General features: G+C 40.8%; 1 protein-coding gene across 1 annotated transcript in view; it reads right to left on the reverse strand.

The window, feature by feature from the left end:
* Positions 1-21,964, reverse strand: part of kcnq5a (potassium voltage-gated channel, KQT-like subfamily, member 5a) — a 91,506-nt gene extending 69,542 nt beyond the window's left edge. Inside the window, 1 exon segment of the mRNA XM_051076504.1 lies at positions 19,865-21,964. Within this exon segment, the coding sequence (XP_050932461.1) occupies positions 19,865-20,205 (341 nt within the window). The 5' untranslated portion in view covers positions 20,206-21,964.
* Between the last annotated feature and the right edge of the window lie 128 nt (positions 21,965-22,092).

The following is a 22,092-nucleotide window of genomic DNA, read 5'->3' on the forward strand; positions in this document are numbered from 1 at the left end:
TAATGCTGCTGGCTCACCTGAATGAACACATTTTAAACACAAAATGAAGAGAGGGAGAAGTGAGTTGAGCAGAGAACAGTTTCAGAGCAGAACAGAGGAAAGGAATGATAAGTGACGAGATCAAAAGGAACAGAAAAGCAGTTGATGGCAACAAATACGCTACATAAGCTGCGGTTGGCCACTGCTGATTTTATAGTACAGTAAACCCACGAGTTTAGAGTCCAGAAGTGATGATTCGTACCATCCGTATCTCTTGCGGTTGGAGCTGGGCCAGGTCTGGAGCAGGGTCTTGTGTTTAGTGTCTGTCCTAATATCTTTAATGTGGCTGAGCCTGCTCTCAATGCACCATTTACCTCACAATCCCTGGGCCAATCATTTATCTGCCGGCCTCTCCGAAACATGTCGTCTTCCCCTCCTCCTTTCTTTACTTAACAAGGTCAGGAGACGGGGGTTGGGGAGGGTGGGGGGATTGAAGACATTCGTCACTTGGAGAAGCTGCACACTCTGTGCGGTTTGCATAGATCGGTATTGGTGCATGTGCGTGTTTCTGGGTCTGCAAATATGGAAAATCTATTGTGGTGGGGAGCTAAAGATGAGCACATTTTTTATCCAGGGATCTTTGCGTGTGTGTGCTAGTGTGCGAGTGTGCACAGTTCAGTAGATGTGTGATTACATGTGAGGGTCTTTTGTCAAGCAGATCACTGGGGGGTGCTCATGTTTGCGTGCATGTGCACTTTCTATAGTTTGTGTATTCATACACAGTTGGAGGTGAATGAGCTCTGTGCATCTCCAAGCACAATATTTGCTTTCTCTAACATCCCTGCAGGCCAGGGTCAATAATGGCTTTGCTGCATTAGATATGAGAGCTTTCTAGTTGTTAAGGGTGGCTGAATAAACTTTCTATGCAACAATTGCACCATAAGAGAAGCCTTAATTTTCAAAAGAGGGCCTGACAATGGAGGGTTTTACATCTGCAGTGAAGTGCCAGGAACAGTAACTCCTCTTCAAAAACCAGAACTGAGCCCAAACAAACATAAATTATCTGAGTATATTAGCCCAGTTTCCACAGCGCTGTCCCTCTGTTGCTGCTTGCTGTTATTTGGTTATGCTGCAATGGTAGTCAAGGGATCTATTGGTTTTGTTTTTAAATGTTCCTAAGTGTTTTGGTTCCAGGGTTAGTTTTATTTAATGCTAGGCTTATGAATTATCTTTTTTTTTTCCTCTCAGAGGGCATATTTTTGTCTTCTCACTCTGATCTTTCAGGGCACTGGAGTTTTTTTGGAGTCTTTTTTGAAATAATACATTGCTATTGTGTATTGGAAAATAAACACTCGATTTACACCACCAAATGTGTTTTAACTTCTTTCCCACAGTTGGAAACTGGCAACGGGCCTCACAAAAAGAGGACGGAGTCATTTTCCTTTCACTGTCGCCGACCAGTCCATCCTTTACTCCTCCACTGTTGACTTTTTTATTGTGTTGGTTATTTCAGATTTTGTGAAGGCAGTAGTTGGTGTGCACGCAGCTTTTTCATTCTAGAGCCTACTGTGTGGTTTTTCTCACTGCCGAAGGCTCCATATTGTCTTCTGCGCAAAACGGTTTCTTTCACCCCAAAACACACAACAAGTATTCTCTGTGAAAGGACTCAAAATATCACTTACAGTGTTTCACATGGGCAGCAATGTTTGACTGCTTGAAAGCTCAAATTCAGTTTACCCAAATTACAAAAGAACAACAGAGTAAAAAATCCTGGACTATATCAGCCCCTGCATAGGAAAACAGTCCCAAAAACTCATAGAAAAGCTCAGGGAAGAGGCTGTGCACTGCTCTTTAATTAAGGTGGAGCAATTAACCCGGGAGCCGCTTGTAAAACCAACCTGTTTTTTCTCATCCTTGAAGTCTTCCCTCTTTTAACACCAAAAAATACAATTTGAAATCACTACATGTGAAGCAGAAATGTCCCCTTTGTGTTGCTTCTGCTAGAAAGTTTTTCATTGCCGTGCCTACTGTTGTCTCATTGTGGTGTGCTAAGCCTTGGTGGACTCATTACTGCCCCCCTGAGGCTGGAGGACTGAAAACATCCAACTGATACTTCATGGTAATGGAGAACTACAGTTGTGTGTCTTCCACTGGGTGAAAGGTGAAATCAAAGGTGAAATCTATGAAAACTGTCAGCAGGTTATCCAGAATAACTGGGAGTTACAGGTATCTCTAAATCTAGTCAAATAATACCCAAACAATCCAACTTGAAACCATAAGAGGGAAGTGAAAACATATGTTTTTCTGTAATTTTGGTAAATCAGCCCTTTAATAGGCTATGTCAAAGCACCAAGCAGTCCAGCTTTGAACACAATTGCAGTTTTTCCAAGCATAACTGTGCTCCAGCAACAGACCCTCAGAAAATCTATTAAGCTCAACAGCTGATACACATTAGCAGCGCTTAGGGTAAGTAACAGAAAACACCTGCACAGACAAATGCAGGATAATTGCTAGACACCTTTCTAATGATGGTATTTGCTTCCTAACCAGCACAGACTGAGGACAAAAATTGCATTTCCTGAAAAAAAAAAAAAAAAGGCAGAAGTGTCTAATGGAACATGAAAACTGGTGAGTGCATTTATAAATCCATTAGTTTCTCACCCCAGTGCCTGTCCTGCAGCATTGAATCTGTTCATATCTGACAAACCACTAATATCACACATAGCTGTTTTCACTGTTGGAAATGGTCTCAACTGTAATGTCTTTTTAATTTCCAGTTTCATCAAGCAGGGGTGGCGGCATTGTGCAACGCAATGGTGATTTATAGGAAGCTGTGAGTTGTGTTCTGAACAATTCGAAGTAATCTATTGTGTGAGACAGAAGAGGAAATTGAGGGAGAGAGAGAATGATTTACATAGATTTTAGCTGTGAAGTGAAGGGTGTCATCTTTAGCCTTTGGTCTCCTTATAAACAGCCTCATGCAGAATTGGATGGAGTTGACATTTAGCAAGTGTACAACACAGGCTCACAAATGTCCCCATCCCTGCTCTCACACTCCCCCTCTCAGTCTCTCTCTCTCTTCTCAACGGACCTAAATGAAAATGTTTTAATATTCTGTTTTAATGAATGGAAATGTGTGCTTTGTGTTTTTTTATTTCCTGTTTGTTTGCTTTTTAATTGGCATCAACAAAACTCCCTCTGTTTCTTAATCTCTTTTTCTTCATCAAACAAACAGGAATGGGAAACCTCTGTTATAAAGACAACAACACAAATACCCTCCTCTATCTTTCACACATACTGTTATGCACTGCAAGTAGTTTTAACCCACTATAAGTTGTAATCCTTATGATTTCAGTTCAGTTGACACCCATGGTTACTGGTGGTAACAGTGCAGTTTAATACTACACCAATCCAATCAATCCTTGAACGGCTACTTTGTCAGAACCACAACAGATGAGCAGCTGGTCTATCTGTTTGACGAACAGCAAAAAAACAACAACGTATTTTTTCAATAAAGAAGTCAGTCAATAGCTGGCCTTTTTCCACCGTACCATGAGTAACCGTGATCTTGACTTCATTATGCACATGGTGTGAATACTCTTCTGCACAACAGCAGGGATAAAGTAAAAGGTATGTACACCTCTTGCCTGCAACTCTTCATCTAGCAGGCTCACGGTCACTGCTCCTTCTTGTTCTGTTACAACTTGTAATAATCAAAACTGATTCCGCTGATGAAAATGTCCAAAATTACACGGCCTTGTTTTGTTGACACATTTTAGATGAAGCATCATCAGCGCTAACCAAGGTGATGAATATATTGTTTTCTTACATCACAATAAAAGCAACATATTAAGAGTAATCTAACACAACGCTGAGGTGGCTGTGGCAAAGTGAACAGTAAATAGAATTTTGAACAGGCTGATATCAAAGAGATAAAATTATAGACATTAATCCTTTGAATCCCTTATGTCATTTGAAGACAATATGTCAAATAGTCCAAAAAATATGGACTTGGGAAAAGACAACAGCAGTGCTAGGAGAATCAAACTGCACTTAATAGGCTACGTAACTAGACAAAGACAGATGTTACAGATCGAGGGTCACTTCAAGTGTTGCTGCTGCAAGAAACTGTGGGATGGTATTATCTACTTTCATTTTGCTGCCACTTAGATAATTCCATGCCATTTCACTCAGTTAGAAACCTTCTTAAGCAAAAAACTATTTGACCACAGCTTCTGGGTCCAGAGTGGGAATGGTGGACTCCACCTCTAACAATGAAAACTACAACATAGAGAAGTAACTGCCAATTGTAAATACTCTGCCCAGCTATTGCTGAAAAAAAAGTCAAACATAAATAGTATCAAAAACATGGTTTGATTTAATGAAAATCCTAAATTTGAATTACAAATGTAACCACCAAGTCCTAATGCTTAAATGAAATGGTTTATAATGAGATACGATCCGTATCAAACAAGCATGTTCCTTTATGTTTGAGGAATATGATTTGTAGGCTGGTGCATTTCTGTAGCACCACATAGGTTCATTTTAATGGTACGTTGTGTCACATTTTACCTTTATCAAAAAACTGCAGCTCCTGTGATTTGAATATTGCACTTGGCCAAATTGCAATTTCGATAAAATTTTAATTGAATTGTTCAAACCTACAAGAAATTAGAAAACCCTCTGAGCAGCACTACGTCTTCAAGGCAGTCTGGGTCCTACAGTGAATCATTATCAGAAAATGACAAGATGGGCCAGCTAGGGCGGGCCAAGTTGGTTAGCATGCTAACTTCAGCAGAGGAAAAGACATAATAGAACCAGGAGCAAGACACCGTCGTTGCATTTCAACACTGGAGACAACTCTTGGCAAGTAAAGGAATGAAGTTTGATGCTGAACTCAAAACGCTTCTTCTAGACTGCTAACGTCTGCTATGTGGTGATAGCAAAACTTGCTTACAGCACCTTTACACACAAAGACAGAGAGAGAGAGAGAGAGAGAGAGAGAGAGAGAGAGAGTTGGGCCACCTCAATCCTCAATCACTTGGACAAAAACACAAATACCCTCTCTCACACTCTGTTTCTCTTGTGCACACAGTCACACACACATATTGCCACACACATCCGCAAAGCCAACTTGCACACATCTAATCACAGCTAACCAGTCAACTAGGTCTATTTTCATTTAATCAAATGTTAAAAGGCTCTCTTTCCCTTTGTTTCACAAACACGCACACACCGCACACCACACACATGCACACACACACACATATATATACACACACAGTGGGAAGGTGTAATGTTATCCAAACAGCCAGCTGTCTTGTTGTGTCAGGCTGGTTGCTCTGTTGGCTGCAGGCCTGGGAGAAGGCTTACTTAGAGAAAACAGAGACTCACTCTACATTAGACTGACTCCCGTCAATGGACTGGGCCCAAAGCCTGCACACACGGGCACACATGCACACACGCACACTCACTTTCTCTCACACTCTCTACAGAGCAGAGAAAGTTTCATACACACATTGATGCATTCACAGGGACATTCTCTCTCATCCTGGCCCATTCCCTCTGACACCCTTGCACACACACTTTCAGGCACAAACACAAACACACACACACACACACACACACACACACACACACACACACACAAACATGGAGGACTTTTCATGCAGTGTAACATGAGTTGCTCAAAGCCTTGGTTGCTAGGGGCAACATATACTTAAGGGGTGTATTTAATTTTTTGTGGAGTCATTCGAAAGAGATTTCACACGCACATTTGAGTGTACATACACATATACAAACAAATTCCAATGCGTGAAAAGCTGCACAGTTTTTATAAATTGTTAAATATTTGCAGAGGAAATCACAAACAGCAGTGACATTTTGATCAGTCATGTTGTTAGAAAAATATAGTCTACTTGGCACTCACACACACACACACACACACACAGGAAAAAAAAAAATCCTCAATAAGCATCATCACTATCCGTCTGTCACCTAAGTTCACATCATAACATCATCATCATTCCTGTAAATTTCCATGAGACCTCCATTTGATTAAGTCATATGAGAGAAAACAGGTCAATATGTGACCTCGAATCAACCTCTACTGGTACCCAGCAGGAACTGCAACAACAAGAAAGATGTGATCTCCTACTAGAGTCCCCTGTACCTGTAAAGGACACTCAATAATTACAATAAATGAACTTAAGCAGGGGAGGAGGGAAGCCAAAGGAACGGCCTCTGTGCAGGGAAAGAGTTTCACAGATAAACTTGCCTTTCTCTCCTGATACCTGTCTGTCACCAGTGTTCATATGAGTCTGCTTACCATGACTGATAGAGGGAATACTGATGTAAATATGAAATTTGACAGAGAAATTGTATTCAATGTGGATCTGTCACATCATAAACCACTTAGTACGCTAAGAACAAATGACCAAACCATTACAACATATCCTTACATGCTGTAAATAACACAAACAGAATCAACAGAAAGTCTGAGAAAGATATAATCACTGAAAAACACTGAAGATTATTCTCTTCTGCTTTGCTGATACACTGTTCATCCAGTCAAGGCACCATGCTGCACCTGGTGAAATCATTAAACTCAATACTTAGCCTGCAGAGCAACCCCTCACAGTTCCAGACTGAATGCACAGCAGATTCTGGTATCTTGTCATCCCACCTGCTTGTCTGTTTGTGGTCTGAGCATTTCAAGCGATGTAAACAAAACTATTAATGGAGCAAAGCATGTGAACTAGTTTAGGCTGAATGCTCAAGTCCCCTGCTTCTGTCACATGACATATTCAATTCACCATAACAAACTGTATAGTCAGCACGCATTTTGCAACAAGGCCAGTGTGCTTAAGCCATCAGTGCTCTCTTCACTCCTTTGCCTTGCTGTGCCCACTGCTGCACCGCTTACACAAAACCTGCGCCACAACACTACTGTGCTGTCCTTCAGCATTGAAATGAAAGGCACTATAGATGCTGTGACCATTTAAAAATGGGCATAAAGGCTTTCATAATTACACTTGTAAAAAGTAAGAGAAGTAGTTGTGTAAGATGAAAAAAGAGAGCTAGAGAGAGAAGGTCAGACCTTGCACACTTTCTCAACTCTACATACTCTACCTGACCTGTGCTTGGAGCACCCTGTCTGGGCCCATTCAGTGTCCTTTAAAGGATGCTGCAGTGCAGGGAGACACCATTCTCTCAAGTTTAATCAAGAGCCGACAGTCCAACAAACAAATGACAGACCCCTCAATCCCACAGCGGGGGACAATAAAGATTCCCCTCTTGGTAAACAAAGAGAAACAGATGATGGACAGCTCTCGTGCTCCTCTGGGAACACTGTTCAAGAAGGATGTGTACTGGCTCCTGATAGCTTTTAATAAAAAATGAAAAAACGGAGCCTGCCTCAGTCAGTTTCATTAGACTCTTGCACACATGCCCAACATTCTTCACTTGGAGCACTTCAAAGGGCGGCCGCGGTCTGACGCCTCCACAACAAAAGATCCATCTTTAAAAGGCCAATAAAGAGATATTGAGTCACAACATATTCAGCAAAACAGAGAGAAGCAAAGAAAACAATTCTAATATTTAAATCAAAATGAAGTCAAAATGCTGTCCTTTGACTCTGTTTTGTAAATTAATTGCTTTCTTCTCTATATTTAAAATGTCTGCTGCAACACTAAAATAAACATGTTCAGTACAATCAGACTGATGGATGAGATGACTACTGATAGGAGCCGACAGATTGTTCAAGTCTGACTCCTGCCTTCGGAGGGAAGCTCTTGCTGTTTCTACCTCTATCAGATGAGTTGTAATGAGTTCACACTTTAAGAAAAGCCAACTCTCTACGCCTGCCCACACCAAATTAGCCAGACGGGGGAATGAAATTGAATGAAAAATGATCGTGTACAAGCTTTATTTTGTTTTTTTGTTTTTTTTACCATTATTCTGCAATACCTCCTGTTCCTCTCAACCTCATCTCACCTCCTTCCATCTCCTCCCCTCTGCCGATGCTGAGCTGAATACTTCATAGTCCAGGCAAGACAGAAACACACCAAATTGGTCTCATTTGCATAAAAGACCTTGAATGGTCTGTATGTATGTATGTATGTATGTGATGCCTGAGGCATTGTCACAGAAAGCTGTACCTTTTGCATTACTGAGACTGAATGTCATAAATATTAAAATGTCTTGTTGTTCCCAGCTGCGAAATGCCATTCTATTTCTGTCAAAATGCCACTGAATTTACCATTACATGTGAATAAAGGTAAATGTGATAAAAAGAACTGTGTAGACATTTTGATGTGGGAGAAAAGAAAACAGTCTGTATGGAAGGTCTGTAAAATCTTGTGGTGGGGTGGTAAGGTCTGAATATAAACATGTACAGCAGTGCTGTTACACGCAGACTAATATATAATATTCATTCATTCAACTAATATTGAATCATAGCTGCGTTGTTTAGTGTCCGCATTTCTATACCAAATCTGTCTTAACAGATCAACAAGGCCTGGTCCATTCCAAAGGCTCCTCCAATTTCGTGGTCTCTAGCTTTCCTAGCCCTGGCCGGTTCAACATGTCACATTGGTTTTGATAGCCACGGTGTGTGTTCTCTTGGCAGCACAGTATCGTCTGCAGTTGGACAAAATGTCACATAATAGGTTACATTTTTTCCGTGTGTGTGTGTCTGCGTGTTTCTGGTTTATGTCTTCTGTTTTCCGCATGCTTTTCTTTCCATTGCCATTAACTTCTGTGTTAATCCAAAGCATTATGGACTTAAGAAAAATCGCCAAAACTGAAGTCACATAAGTATTCATATAGCATGATCTACATCAGACTGACAAATATTTTATCTATTAAGTAATATTCCAATTATTTGTTAAATTAATAAACGATTTAGTGTCAAACAGTCAAAAACCCAAAGATACTCGATACAGTTACACAAAACAAAGAAAGCAGCTAATTCTCAAATTTGAGAAGCTGGTACCAAAGACTCCTTGGCAATTGTTTGATAAATGACTTAAAAACTGTTTATCATTGTTTATAGTTCATTTTCTGTTGATCAAATGTGTGTCAGTGTGTGTCTGTCTTTACAGTACTGAGTGTGTATGGGTGTGTGGGAAATGTATTAGACAGAGTGACTTTGAGGCGATTAAACAAGACGGCAGACTGCCAGGTATCTTACAGCAGCACAAAGTAATATCACTTGCTTGGAAAGCACATTACCCCTCTGTCTGTAATCTCATTTCACTATCCCTCTCTTCACCTCCTTTTTTTTCCTCACCCAACCTCTTTCTTTCTCTCTCTCTGCCTCTCAATTCCTCCATCTCCTGCAACTCTCAGCACTTCTCCGATTCCAATTATTTTACTGCCATGACAAATGACGCTCCCCAGTCCTTCCACGAAACATGTCAGACCAAGCAAACACCTGTTCGTGCTGTATTCTGTCTCACTCTAAGAAACTTGTCAGTATGGAAGAGTTGGTGCTGTTCTGCCTGAATCAGTGTGTCACCTGGGAAAAATGTGTATGACTAACCAAGATAAATTATTCATGCTACGTGTAGGGCTGAGCTGGCTTGTATGTTTTCGCTACAATATGTCTATGAGTGTACATGTTCATAAGAGTAAAGGGGACCAAGCTTACTCACACACACACACACACACACACACACACACACACACACACTCCTTGGAGACTTGCCCTAACCACTACTTGCCTAACCCTATCCCTAACCATCAACCAAATCTTCGCCATAAAATTGACTGATTTACGTTATGGAGACTTGCTTTTTAATCCCCAAAGGGGAGTCGAGTTCCTACAGTGTGACTGTGTAAACAGATTTATGTCCCCATAACATTAGTAATACAGATGCAAACACACACACACATCCCTCCATGGATCACTCTTTGCTCAGTGGCCCTTGAGAAATTCTCAGATACAGACACAGCAAGAATTATAAACTGTATAAGTTTGTGGTTGTGGTTGTGAAAATTGTGGAAAGTAATCAACTACTTACTGCACACATAAAAGAATGAGTACTTTTTATTTGTATTTCCATATGCTACTTTATAATTGTACTCTACTCTACTCTACTCTACTACATTTCAGAGATAAATGATGTACTTTTCAATCTACGATAGAGCTGCTGTCCATTAAAGAAATCAGTTCTCTTACTCGCTTTCCAACAGTTAGATGAAAAGATTTATACTAGTCTCATGTCTGTCTGTCAAGGTAAAAACAGCAGGTGACTAGTTTATCTTAGCATAAAGCCTGGAAATGGGGGGGGGGTTGGCAGCCAGCCTGGCTTTATCTTCATGTTCTAACATCTGCCTACAAGCACCTCCAAAGCACATAAATGAACATCTTACTTTTTGGGTTTAACCATAAAGGTATCAGGAAGTTCCCCACATGTATTATTGGCTTTTAGCAGTTTAGTGTTCATTGCTTTTCATTCCTTTCTGATCCTTTGGTATTTCTCTTCCTGTTACCCGAATGTATGTACTGTGTGTACTGTGTGTATCTGCATGATCTTCATGTGATACATGAACATGTGCAGGCTATTAAAACACATTTCTCTCCTGGCAAAGTAAAGACCATCTATTCATTTGTTACGGAGATGCAGAATGGAATGTGAGCTGGATGTAGACTATCATGAGACAGGCAACTTTGTTTGCCTTGTTTGTTTAGTCCAAAGACAAACAGTTAAATAAAAACCGTGGATTAAATGGGATTTACATGTTGTAATAGCATTAGCACTTTCATTGCATTAATTACATTTTGATGATAATACTACAGATGGATTTTGAGTGAACTATGCAGCAGCGTGTGTGTGAAATAAGCAGAGATGTGTATTTGTGTGCGTTAATATGTGTCGGCGTGTATACAGAGGAGTGTGTGCTTTTGAGGAATGTCCTTGTTAAGAGAACTGACAGCGCAGCATCCAAGGTGTGTGCAGGCAGGGAAGGAGAGGCTGGTGTGACGCGAACCCAGCAGCGGTGCACTCTGTGTGGGCAGGAGGACCGACGAGCTCAGCCTGTCTCCATCCATCAGCGCCGCAGTCTGCTCAGCAAACTGGCACCTCCGCTGATGTACGAAAGGGCTGCCGGATGACTAACGAGCAGACACGCACTGATGTAGACACACACGTGCACACACACACACACACACACGGAGCAACAGATACACTATGTAAGCCTGTATACTCATACACTGGTAGGAAAAATCTGTGCAAAAGTAATTGTGTGTGCTATATGAGTACTAAACACATGCACACAAACTATGCACACACATACACACTCACATTTATTCTCCACTTATTCTTCCTCTCTCATATATATTCATATAGCTGCAAGAGTACACTCTAAAAGCAATGCAATCTTTTGCTCATTCTCACTCTTTCTCTCTCAAACCCTTTGACACACACACACACACACACACACACACACACACACACACACCTACCACCCACACACTTCCTATGTGACCTGCTGGAATGTCACAGTATGTTTGTCACTGCAGTCCCTTCCGATCTTGCACCTTCTCACCAGAGAGCTATGACTGATGTAGCTGACTGGTTCTCGGATGAAACCGCCATCAAAGCCGATCTGATCATTCATCAAATCCCTCCGCTCTGACGCAGGCCACTTAGCTCATTTTTTTTGACACATTTGCAAGTGTACTCAGCGCAGGAAGATTGAGGGGAATTGTGGAGTGGGTGTGATGAAACCGAACGCTCATGGGCATGCTGTTTGCATCAGAACTCCTGATACACTGGAAATGAGTGAGAAGCTGAGGGTTAAAACTGCAGACAAATACAGTCTGTTTAGTTTTACTTCGGGAGGAGAGAAGGGATTTTCTGATGTGCGTTGGGAGTGATGCACTCATTCATGCATTAATCATCAATTTGAATTAAAAATTACACTCCCTCCTCCATAGCTCACTGATGATGTTCTGAGCTTTAGCTGGTAGGATTTAGGAATCCTATTGGGTGCTACTGAAAAATCAGCATGCACACCATTAACTATTTAAGTATTAGGTATGTTTGCAGTGTTCAACTTGGAAACAGTCTATTCTTGCAACTGCATTACGACATAATGACTACCCAACTAAATGTCCACTCTGACGGATTACCAATCTCTAACAAGCTTTAAGACTCTAAAAGTTGATTTTAATATGAAAAATGATACGTTAAAACTCATACTAATGCTTTGGAAGGTAGTTGGCAGTAATAGTAAGTAGGAAAATATAAGTTTCTTAATCATTATCCATACATATTTGTCCTTTGTTTGTCTTCTCTGTGCCCATATCTGAAAACACTGATCATCAAATGAGTGCTATTTAATAAACTGCTCTTCTGAATACAGATTTTTTTTTTTTTTCCCCACACAGCATGACCATTAAAAAACATGATCGAAACCTAGCACTGGCAGTTAAATGTCAGTTTTTTTGGCCAGTGTTTTGCCTTTGTACTCTACAGCCTTCAACTAGGAATGAGTCTAGCATATTTATGTATTCTAGACCCTTCCATGTCAAGAAGGACTTGCATTTCTTATATTATCTTTTGTTGCGTGTGTACATATCATGCATACATTTCAAATCAGTGCAGACAAGCAGATGTTGCCTCCTGTCCTGGACACATGGAATCTACAAATGTAAAGATTCTGCCTCTGTGTTTTCCTGCATAGAAAACCATGAATCTCTGTTCTATCTTCACCTCCACTTTCACTCTCACTTTACTTGTTTTCATCTTCTCCTTTCCATCCTACTGTTCTGCCCCAAATGACACTGTGCCAACTGGTGACCTGGACATACAAATCCACACTGTGTCTGTGCTGTGTTACCGTGTCCAGTGAAGACATGAAACACATGCACACACTCACACACAACCTTTAATAGGGCACCTACTCTGTGCCTATTCTTGCAAACACCGGAACACATCATGACAGTGTTTATACACATACACATACACACACACACACACACATCCCTCTTTCTATTCATCCTATCTAATAGGTCCTTAGCATTTTCCAGCATTTTCCACTGGGCGCCAGCCAACATCCTCCTCCCTACCTGGAAGTAACTCTGAACCTAAACACAGAGACTCTTTTATGTGATCAGGTGTCTCAAATGTCGCAGTGTTCTCAGGAAACAAAGTGCAGTCTCTTCAGGATGTCTTTGATGTTCTTTGGGTCTGAGTGCATCTGACATTTTTTCTTCCGTTTTTGGATCAATGCACCTGCAGTTTGATGAGTGATGGATTCATTTCTGAGAGCAACAGCATTTGCTACTGTTTTACAACCGACAAGTTTGAAAAGAGAAAAAGTACTGCACTGGGTACAAACACACTTTTACAAATACTTAAGTTCTCAGGAAGCGCAAAATTTTGAAAAACTGGATCATCAAATATTTTAATGTATCCATAATGTTGTAAGGAGTTTCAAAAACCCAGTTAGTGCAATGGAATTAAATGGTGCTGAGAGAGATACAAAGACAGCAGAAATAGACATCTGTCATTACACTGATGTCAATTTTTCATGTGATATCATGTGATAAGGTTCAAACAAACTCCTTGTGGCTAGTTTGAATGGGTAGAACTGCAGCACCAAGAGGAAAACAAGCAATTGTCTTTAAAAAATAAAGGTCATTAGACATGGATGGATGATGAGACAATAGGCCCCCAGGTACATATAAGGAAAGGTCTCCCATCATGCATAGGAGCAAGACAACCACACTGAAAGAGATGTTGTTTGTAGACTTTTTTGGTCCCTTTGTGCTCTTTCATCATTGTTTCTCTTTTTTCATTGCTTTGTGTTATTCTCAGTGACCCCTGACGCTCAGGCCCCTGGGCCTGCGCCCAGAAGGCCTGTTAAGTAATCCATCCATTTCATTACATGACAAATGAGACCAAGACAGTGAGTCCTTAAGTATAAGTTGAAATGTCACCAGAACCACCACAAAAGAAGAGTCTGTCTGTTCCTGGAACTGTAACAATGTGGTTAGACCAAACCTGGCCAGAGGACATTCAATAAACCAAACACAACAATGAAAACCTGATTTGTACCAAAGAAAACTTATGGAATATTCTGTAACTATCATAAAGTCAGATAAAGAATCAACTCTGTCAACAGGACTTCTAAAAAAAACTCCAAATCCTACTAATCTATGAATCTCATCTTCTGCATATTACACGTGTTGAAAAAGAAGCCAAGACACTGCAGTTTAACAAGCAGCCAGCTGACTGTTTTGGACGTATTAACTGACCATCAGGAGCTACCTGAACACTGGCCCCTGTGACTGCACATAAAGAACACTTTCACCTTAAAACTGCAGGTTTCACACACCCCTGAACTAAAATTAGTGATTCCTGAATGTATGCTAACCTGCTGCTAATGTTAGCAAGCTTGGTAAGAAGACAGAACATAAATAAGACAACTTTGGATGCTGAAGATGTTCAAGGAAGTTGAAATGTATGTAACTAGGTTTAATAAATGAAACTTGCTAATATTTGTTATTGAACTTGTTGCCAGTAATCACATTTCTATAACACATTACTGACTGACATTAGAAATACATGAAAATATAGTTTGTCAGTGTCTTTCAAAATAGCCCAAATAACCATTTAAACTCTTTGGGAGGTTTCCCTCATCTGCCACCCCATCAGTGTAAAATGCTTCATGATCATTCAAATAGAAATAAAGTGTAATTTCCTTCAAAGAGCTGATTGAAGCTGGCAGTTAATGCCTCACAGACTCTGCACAAATCTGTGATGTTGAAGGATAACACTGGACTGAGGTTGATCATTAGAACAAGATTGGTATCCGCCTCATGGCAGACAGTCAGGCTTGGTTGATGTGCTACCTGCCGATACACCAGAGTGGCTCTGGGATCAATGGATGACGCATTCACAGTGTGACTGAATCCATCACTCACTCACACACACGCACACACACACAAATATTTCTGTATCTCATTCTCACACACAAAGGCAAAATGTGGAGCAAACAATGTGTGAGTTGAATCCACACACTTACTTAACATTACACACAAAAACATACATACATGGACAAGTGCCATATATCAACTTCACACTTGTATTAAATAAACACTGTGAAAACAGATTTTTTGAAACTCACAAAAAGGAATCATCTTCCGAGTATAGCACATAATGCAGACTGTGGCTGGAACCCATTTCAGTAAATGTGATTAGCCCAACACACGCCATCTCATTAAGAGATTGAATCTTAATGCCAGCAGTGTTTCAGTGTGGGAGCACTATTTGGCAAGAAGCAAGTCCAGATGCTTATCAGTGTCTTGATTTTCTGCTGCAGCCTATCACCAGCTATCAGCAGCACATCAGTAGTATACATACATAGATTTCAAATATCTACACACACAATCACACACACATATGCACTATCGAGCTGTTTTCTGACACATTTATACAGAATGAACCCATACGCACAAACACACACAGCAGCATCTGTTCCAACATAACCACTTACTAATTAAACGATCAAAGCAAACCTTTCTTTTACAAATCATGTACTTTCTTTTGTTTATGTCTATGTTCATCTCTTACCACGTGTGAACGTGTTTGTGTGTAGCACGTGTGTGTAGCCATGCGTGTATGTGTGGCCTTATCTATTTGAGCACACTTGCAGATATATATATATAGTGTATATTCTATACACATTGGTGCGTTTCTGGGTGTGTTTGTATGTGCAGTACATTTTGTCAGATGATGTATATACAGTATGCAGGCATGTGCATACAAGTAATGCCTCTACATTTGTGTAAATCTACACCACATTTGTGTGTTAAGAATTTGTTATTTGCCACATACTGTATGTTCAAGTGTGTAAGCTACTGTGCAAGCATGTGTGTACTGTATATGTGCATTAACAACTCCCTGACACCTAGAATTAACAAACACAACAGTGACTGATGGGAAGTAACCACTGATGAAATCCATTCTGAAACAGCTGTAAAATAACACAGAATATGACGTTAGCAGTGGTCCGATCACTAAAACAGTTACTATGACTGCCAACCATAACTTTGCATTGTAAGTATATAGTATTCACTGTGGATATGTTGCAGTAAGATGCTGCATTTGCATACCTAGTTTTCATTTGCAATCTGGATAGATCAAAACTATCCATATTTAAGTTACTGCATATGTGAGATGTGGCTCACTACTGCACAGCCCAATTAAAACTTAAAAGTTTTACGAAATCTTAACATGAAACTAATTCATGAGTATATTCAGTATGTGAGTTGCCAAAAGGTTTTGAAGGTGTCAGTAAACAGCAACAAGTTAATGACTTGGATTCGAACAAACTCGCAATGAAATCTAGACTCACTGCATCAGAAGACTGCAATAAATAATCAAAATATCAATAAACATGAATTAATAAAACAAACGGAGTACAACATAAAGCACAGTGAAGCAATAATCTACATATTAACACCAAGAAAAATTATTCCCTTTAATGTAACATGTTTTTTAGTACTGCTGTTCCCACTGAGGATCAACACTTCATATTTAATCCAAACAACTCTGAAAATCATAACTATAACCGTAAAAAACTATGGGTAACTGCTTGCAGTACATGACCCCATTGTAGCAGAGTCACAGGCACACAAGCAAAAATAATGAACCATCGGTGAAGGGAGTGTAACAAGCATAAGAGATTCCACTGAGATGCCTAAATTGCTCTCCCTCTTCTGGACGTGTAAGTAAGAGATTGCTTGCTTGCACATAAGCTTTTAAAAAATAATTATCAGAATGTATAGGCCACTATGGCTTCGTTGTAGTGAGTTTGTCTGGAGTCTGCCCACCCTAATTGGAAAAAAAAAATCACTCAATAGTCCTTTAGTTTGTTTAGTTTCACATTAGCATTTTAAACATCAAACCACATTGACACATTTCAGCACGAAGGAACCTTTGCCAAATGAATTCAGCTCTCAGAACAAAGTGCCTCAGACCCCCTTTTGTTTTTGGTATAAGTCAAATATCGTCTACTAAAGCTAAAAGTGTACGTGTGTGCAGCATACAAGCTAAAAATGTAGATTATGTCTAATGTAGACTGCTTGGATGCTATTACAGCACTCAGCTTAAACACTGGCCAAATAGTCTTTTACATCTAATTTTGTAGATTGCTTTTGGTGTAATGATATAGGCGATGTAAAGATGACCTCAAGTGGCACAACAGTTGTAAAATCACTAGAACATACTTTTCTGTAATCAACAATGCAATCTGCACTCACATAAGAGTACCTCCATTATCTGTTTATCACCAAGTCCAGATCAAGACGGTTGCAACAATACCTGATAAAGTGTCCTGACCATTCTAATCATATTATATTACATATTCTCAGGTGCTCCCATGTTTTTTGTTTTCACACCTGTTTTCCTTGCATCAAGTCAATTTTCAGGTAATTAAGCCCCTTTCACAGCTACCTCTTGCTGCACCTTAGGGAAGTCAAATTAAAGGAAAACATAGAAAAAAATATCTCTCTCCTTGCATTCATTGCTGTTTGAGAGTTAACTCTCAGGTATTCTGGTGTTGCATTTATTAAAAGTGACACCTGATCTGGGATATCACATCTAAACACTTGTAACTTGTAATATGGGAACGAAGTGAGGACCATTCAAAACAATGACACTAAACACTATACTTAGCCAGTACATGAAATATAATGTGTACACATACATTCTGTCTGTGTATTTGCAGAGTAAATGTCTCAGTGTAAAATATGTATGTAGACAGATGCACATCTATGATTTCCATCTGAATCCTTCAAACGACTTTGTGCATCAAAGCACATAAAAACAGACTCTGCCTTGTGTCAGTTTGTCTTCCAAATGAGATTATTACTCCTAATCTCTCTGAAGTTTCTTTATCGCACTTAACCCATTTGTTTAAGTGCAACTTCTCTATAATTTCATATGTGCAGTTAATGCGAACTACCAAGTGTGGGAGGCTGTGGCTGTGAGCAGATGTAACAACTTAACCCTTGCGACCTCAGCTGTCCCGCCTGAGCAAATAAAACGTCAACATCCGGCTTTGCAGCTCCTCCTCTGACAACTCCACTTCCTCCTTCTCACAGCGCTCTTCTTCCAACAAGACTGTTGGATCGGGAAGGGATGTGGTGTCTCATCACCCCAAGCATACTGTGCATTCTGTGGGTGCACGGGTGTATATATGTGTGTGAAATATGTATACATAGATTCATGCATATGTATAGGTAGGATATATTCTACAAATGCACAGATAAATATGTAGGGGGGAAAAAAAACATGTATTCCATAGGAATCACTACAGCTGTGTAAATGCGGAGCCCCCCTATGTAATAATCTGCCACATGTCTATATAAATAAATGTAATTCTAAGAACAAAGACACAAAACATTCTGAGTCTGACAGCTTTTTCTTCTAAAATACCCTCAGCCACATGGGATATGATGCATTTTCCATTGTCAAGTGTTTTAAATAAACAGGAAAAAAGTATTAGCCAACAGCGACACTGACTACTACCACAGCTGAGCAGACACAGACAAGAGCAGCACTGACAAAGACCCAGACTTAATGAAGTCACAGTACCGCCCACACTGACTGACAGGTGATCTCTTACAAGGAGCACAGAAACAGCACAGAACCTTGCAGTCTATACCAGTGATCAAGCAACTATCTCTAAAGATATGGCCACACGCAGGATAACAACTGCTGTGGATGAACGCAGCTTACAGTAAGTGTGCGTGTCATGCTGACAAGCACCCTTGGGACACAAACTGCATCAGGCAATAGAACAACAAATCCTATTAGTTCAGACAGACAGAAACAAGGACAGCTCAGCCCAAATGTTAGCAATAATCCTCAAATTGGTTAAGTGAAAGTGCAGGAAGAGAGAGGAAGTTGCATGGTGGGTTTTTTATCGAAAAGAGCATTAAAATCAGAACTTTTGGCCGCGTAGGAGCTATTTCACACCAGAAAAACCGAGCTGTGGTCAGCTGAGGGCTGTTTTGAATTTAAGAACTGAAACTTGTCAGCTTTAAAAAGTCCCTCCAGGACTTTTCCCAGAGCCACTCTCTGGCCAAACCAGTGATGAAAGACTTGAGATCATGCAAGGGAGTAGCAGTTAATGTTGCATTCACCCTTTTCAGTTGACAGCTCGCTGACCCTCTCCAAAATCTGTTGGAGCTTCCAGTGTTACGTAAAGATTAGGAAGAAATTAAAACTAAAACATTACTGATTTTTCAATTGGGTGCACAATAGTGCACAGGTGTATAGTGAAAATACTTCCACATGCCTTCACACCTGTAGACCATTTTTTAAAGTCAGTTAATTCTAACTGCTTCAGGTTCTGTGTCTCCAGTGTTTTCTGCACGCTGTGACTGGAGCAACAGGTGATCACATTCAAAAGAAATCATGTGCTGAGAAGGTAAAAGGCAAGAGAAACCAAGTCAGAACGTGTGTGTTGGGGTTTGGTTTCTAAGCATCTGTGTTTGGAATAACATATGTTAGATAGCGAGGGAAAAGGTAATGAAGCGAAGGGTGCTACAGAACAGCTACTTTTTCCTCAGAGAAAACAGCATCCCTATTCAACCTCCATCAGTTTGATGCCATGATGTGTGTGTGCACCATGACCCCAGCTGGTCATTATCATGAGAACAACAGTTAATATCACTAAAATCTGTTATATTTTCAAGAAGCTATGTTTTATCGTTGCTTTGATTAAATATTTATTATTTACGTTTTCTATGAAAGGTGGAGAAACTGTTCGTCAAGTGAAAACAATGAAAGGGAAAATGGTCTGGAGTGACTAATACTATCTTTATCTCTTCTTTATAATGAATAAAAATGTAAGCACTCACACAAAAGCGTGGTAGACGAACGCCCATTCCCTCGGTCTCTCCAACACGTTGTAGAGGTAATTCTGGAGCCGCCGGTACCGCGCGTTCCTGCGGCCGCTCTGGGCGCTGTAGGTCAGCGGCTTCCCCAGCAGGCTGAGCCGGGCGCCCTGCTTCCTCTCCGCTCCCACCGCACCTGCCGCGGTGGGAGAGAGGAGACCGTCGCCGACTCGCACCGCGTTATTCATCGTCCTCCGCCCAGACTCCACATCTTTCAGTGCGTAGTCCTGCGCCCGGCGTCCTGTCGAGGTCTTCAGCCAGAGCCCGGTGCCGCCGCTCTCGTCGCCGGCGTGACTTCGCGGCATGGCATCACCGGCGCAGGCGTGGAGTGCGCTGGGAGACCGGGGGACATTCACATGTAGCCAAGTGCTCTCGCACAAGAAGAGGATTTGGCTACTTTGACTTTCACTAAATGAACTAAAACTAAAACAGAGTGGCGAGGGAAGAGTTAAATATCTAATCTGCTCTCATCTTGTCATCCCCGTGGCCCGTTGGAGCTGGTTCACAATCTGGTTTGGACACTTTGGCCATCTGCGCGAGGCTGGAGAAGAGTTGGGTTATGAAGGAGTGGATCCATCCAGACATTTGGCTGGGGGAGGGCTCTCCCACCCTCCCTCTTTCCAAACTCACTCGCTGCCTTGCTTCTTTACTGTCAAAGTACGCGGAGCCTGCCGGTGCTGCTCCAATCGATGGTTCTCTTTTACGCATCGGCGCAGCACTGCCGCCACTACTACCACCACCAAAACCACTGGACTAGTAGCCGATCTCTGTGGCTACACGTGACTTTCGATTTGAATAATATATGATAACTGAGGAAACGTCAAAAAGACACCAATGCGCCGATGACGCAAGTTTTACGCAGGCGAGGAAATTGCCCGATGACCAAAACAGCCGGCGTAATCGTTTGGGTAGATTTATGACAGACAATACCCAGTCCGACACGCTACATTTTTCACTTCTAAACAGATATAAGCTGCTTCTTCTGCGTGTTACATTACACCTGAGGCGTGAAATGGACATTAAGTTGCTCGTGTAATTGAAAATACAAACGGAACTGACTTCGGGCTGTATGATTTCAGTAGCCTATCGCATTTATTAAACTAAAACTTTATCGATATCGATTGTGGGCTGAATATCACTTCGGAGTTAGTTAATATTTAGAAAACCAGACTTTACAGGGAACTACAGCGGCCTCAGTGGCAGCAGAAACGGTGAATATGGTGTTGTCTTCTCCGTCTCAAACTATCTCCGCCCGGAACCGAACACGCGCTCTGATTACCCACTGTTGTTAACAGCTGCGTCACTCTCTTCCCTACTGACCGAGCACGTGACCCATGAACCCTACTTTTTCTTCTACTTTTTCTTAATTCTTTCTGTCTTCTTTGGCCATCTCTTTCTAACCTGTTACAGCCAAACCAATTACCTCGCTGCTTAATTTTAATGACTTATTCACGTCCGTTTAAGTTTGTGGTGAAGTGTATGAAAGAGTGAATGAAATTTCCTTCCATTTCTTTGATTGGTTTCTTTAACCGTACAACAGAGATTAAGTAGTGGTGGTGTTACGGCGTTAGGCTCAGTACAACCCTTTCAATCAATACACTGAAGCTGACTAGTTACAAATTACTTCATTATTTCCTTTGTTCGCTTTCCTTATTTCAGTCCTCAACTGAGATTAGCCAAGTTTCTGCGGTTTACTTGAGTGTTTTTTGAACATTTCCCACTTCTATTTCAATCCAAAACTCGTGGTGAGCCATTTTACGTCATCGTGCGCAGTTTCCCTTTTTTGAAATGCCAGCACATCACTGTCCCACTGTGATGAACACAACCTGATCGTTTTTAACCAAGGCATGCTAGATAGGCATGTTGTGATCAAAGCCTGGCCTCTAGTGGTCGAATGTTGGAATTACACTGCTACCCCACATTTGAACTTAACAAATCTTCAGATACTGGTTTTGAACATCTGGATTTATCATCCTGTGTTGAATTGATAGTTAACTTATTATATTGTGTTAACAGTACTGTATTATTATAGGACTCCATGGGTTACATTGGTCGAAATTGTGATTATTTTACCGTTTTATTCTAGTTCCTTGTAATCAATCTAGCTGTACACACCTTTGGTAGACATCTAATGTAATGGTGCACTGATATAAATATCTCCACATGTTGATAATTATGGTCTGTTTTCATTG

The sequence above is a fragment of the Lates calcarifer genome, linkage group LG16_LG22 (genome assembly GCF_001640805.2).
Source record: "Lates calcarifer isolate ASB-BC8 linkage group LG16_LG22, TLL_Latcal_v3, whole genome shotgun sequence".
Classification (NCBI taxonomy): domain Eukaryota; kingdom Metazoa; phylum Chordata; class Actinopteri; family Centropomidae; genus Lates; species Lates calcarifer.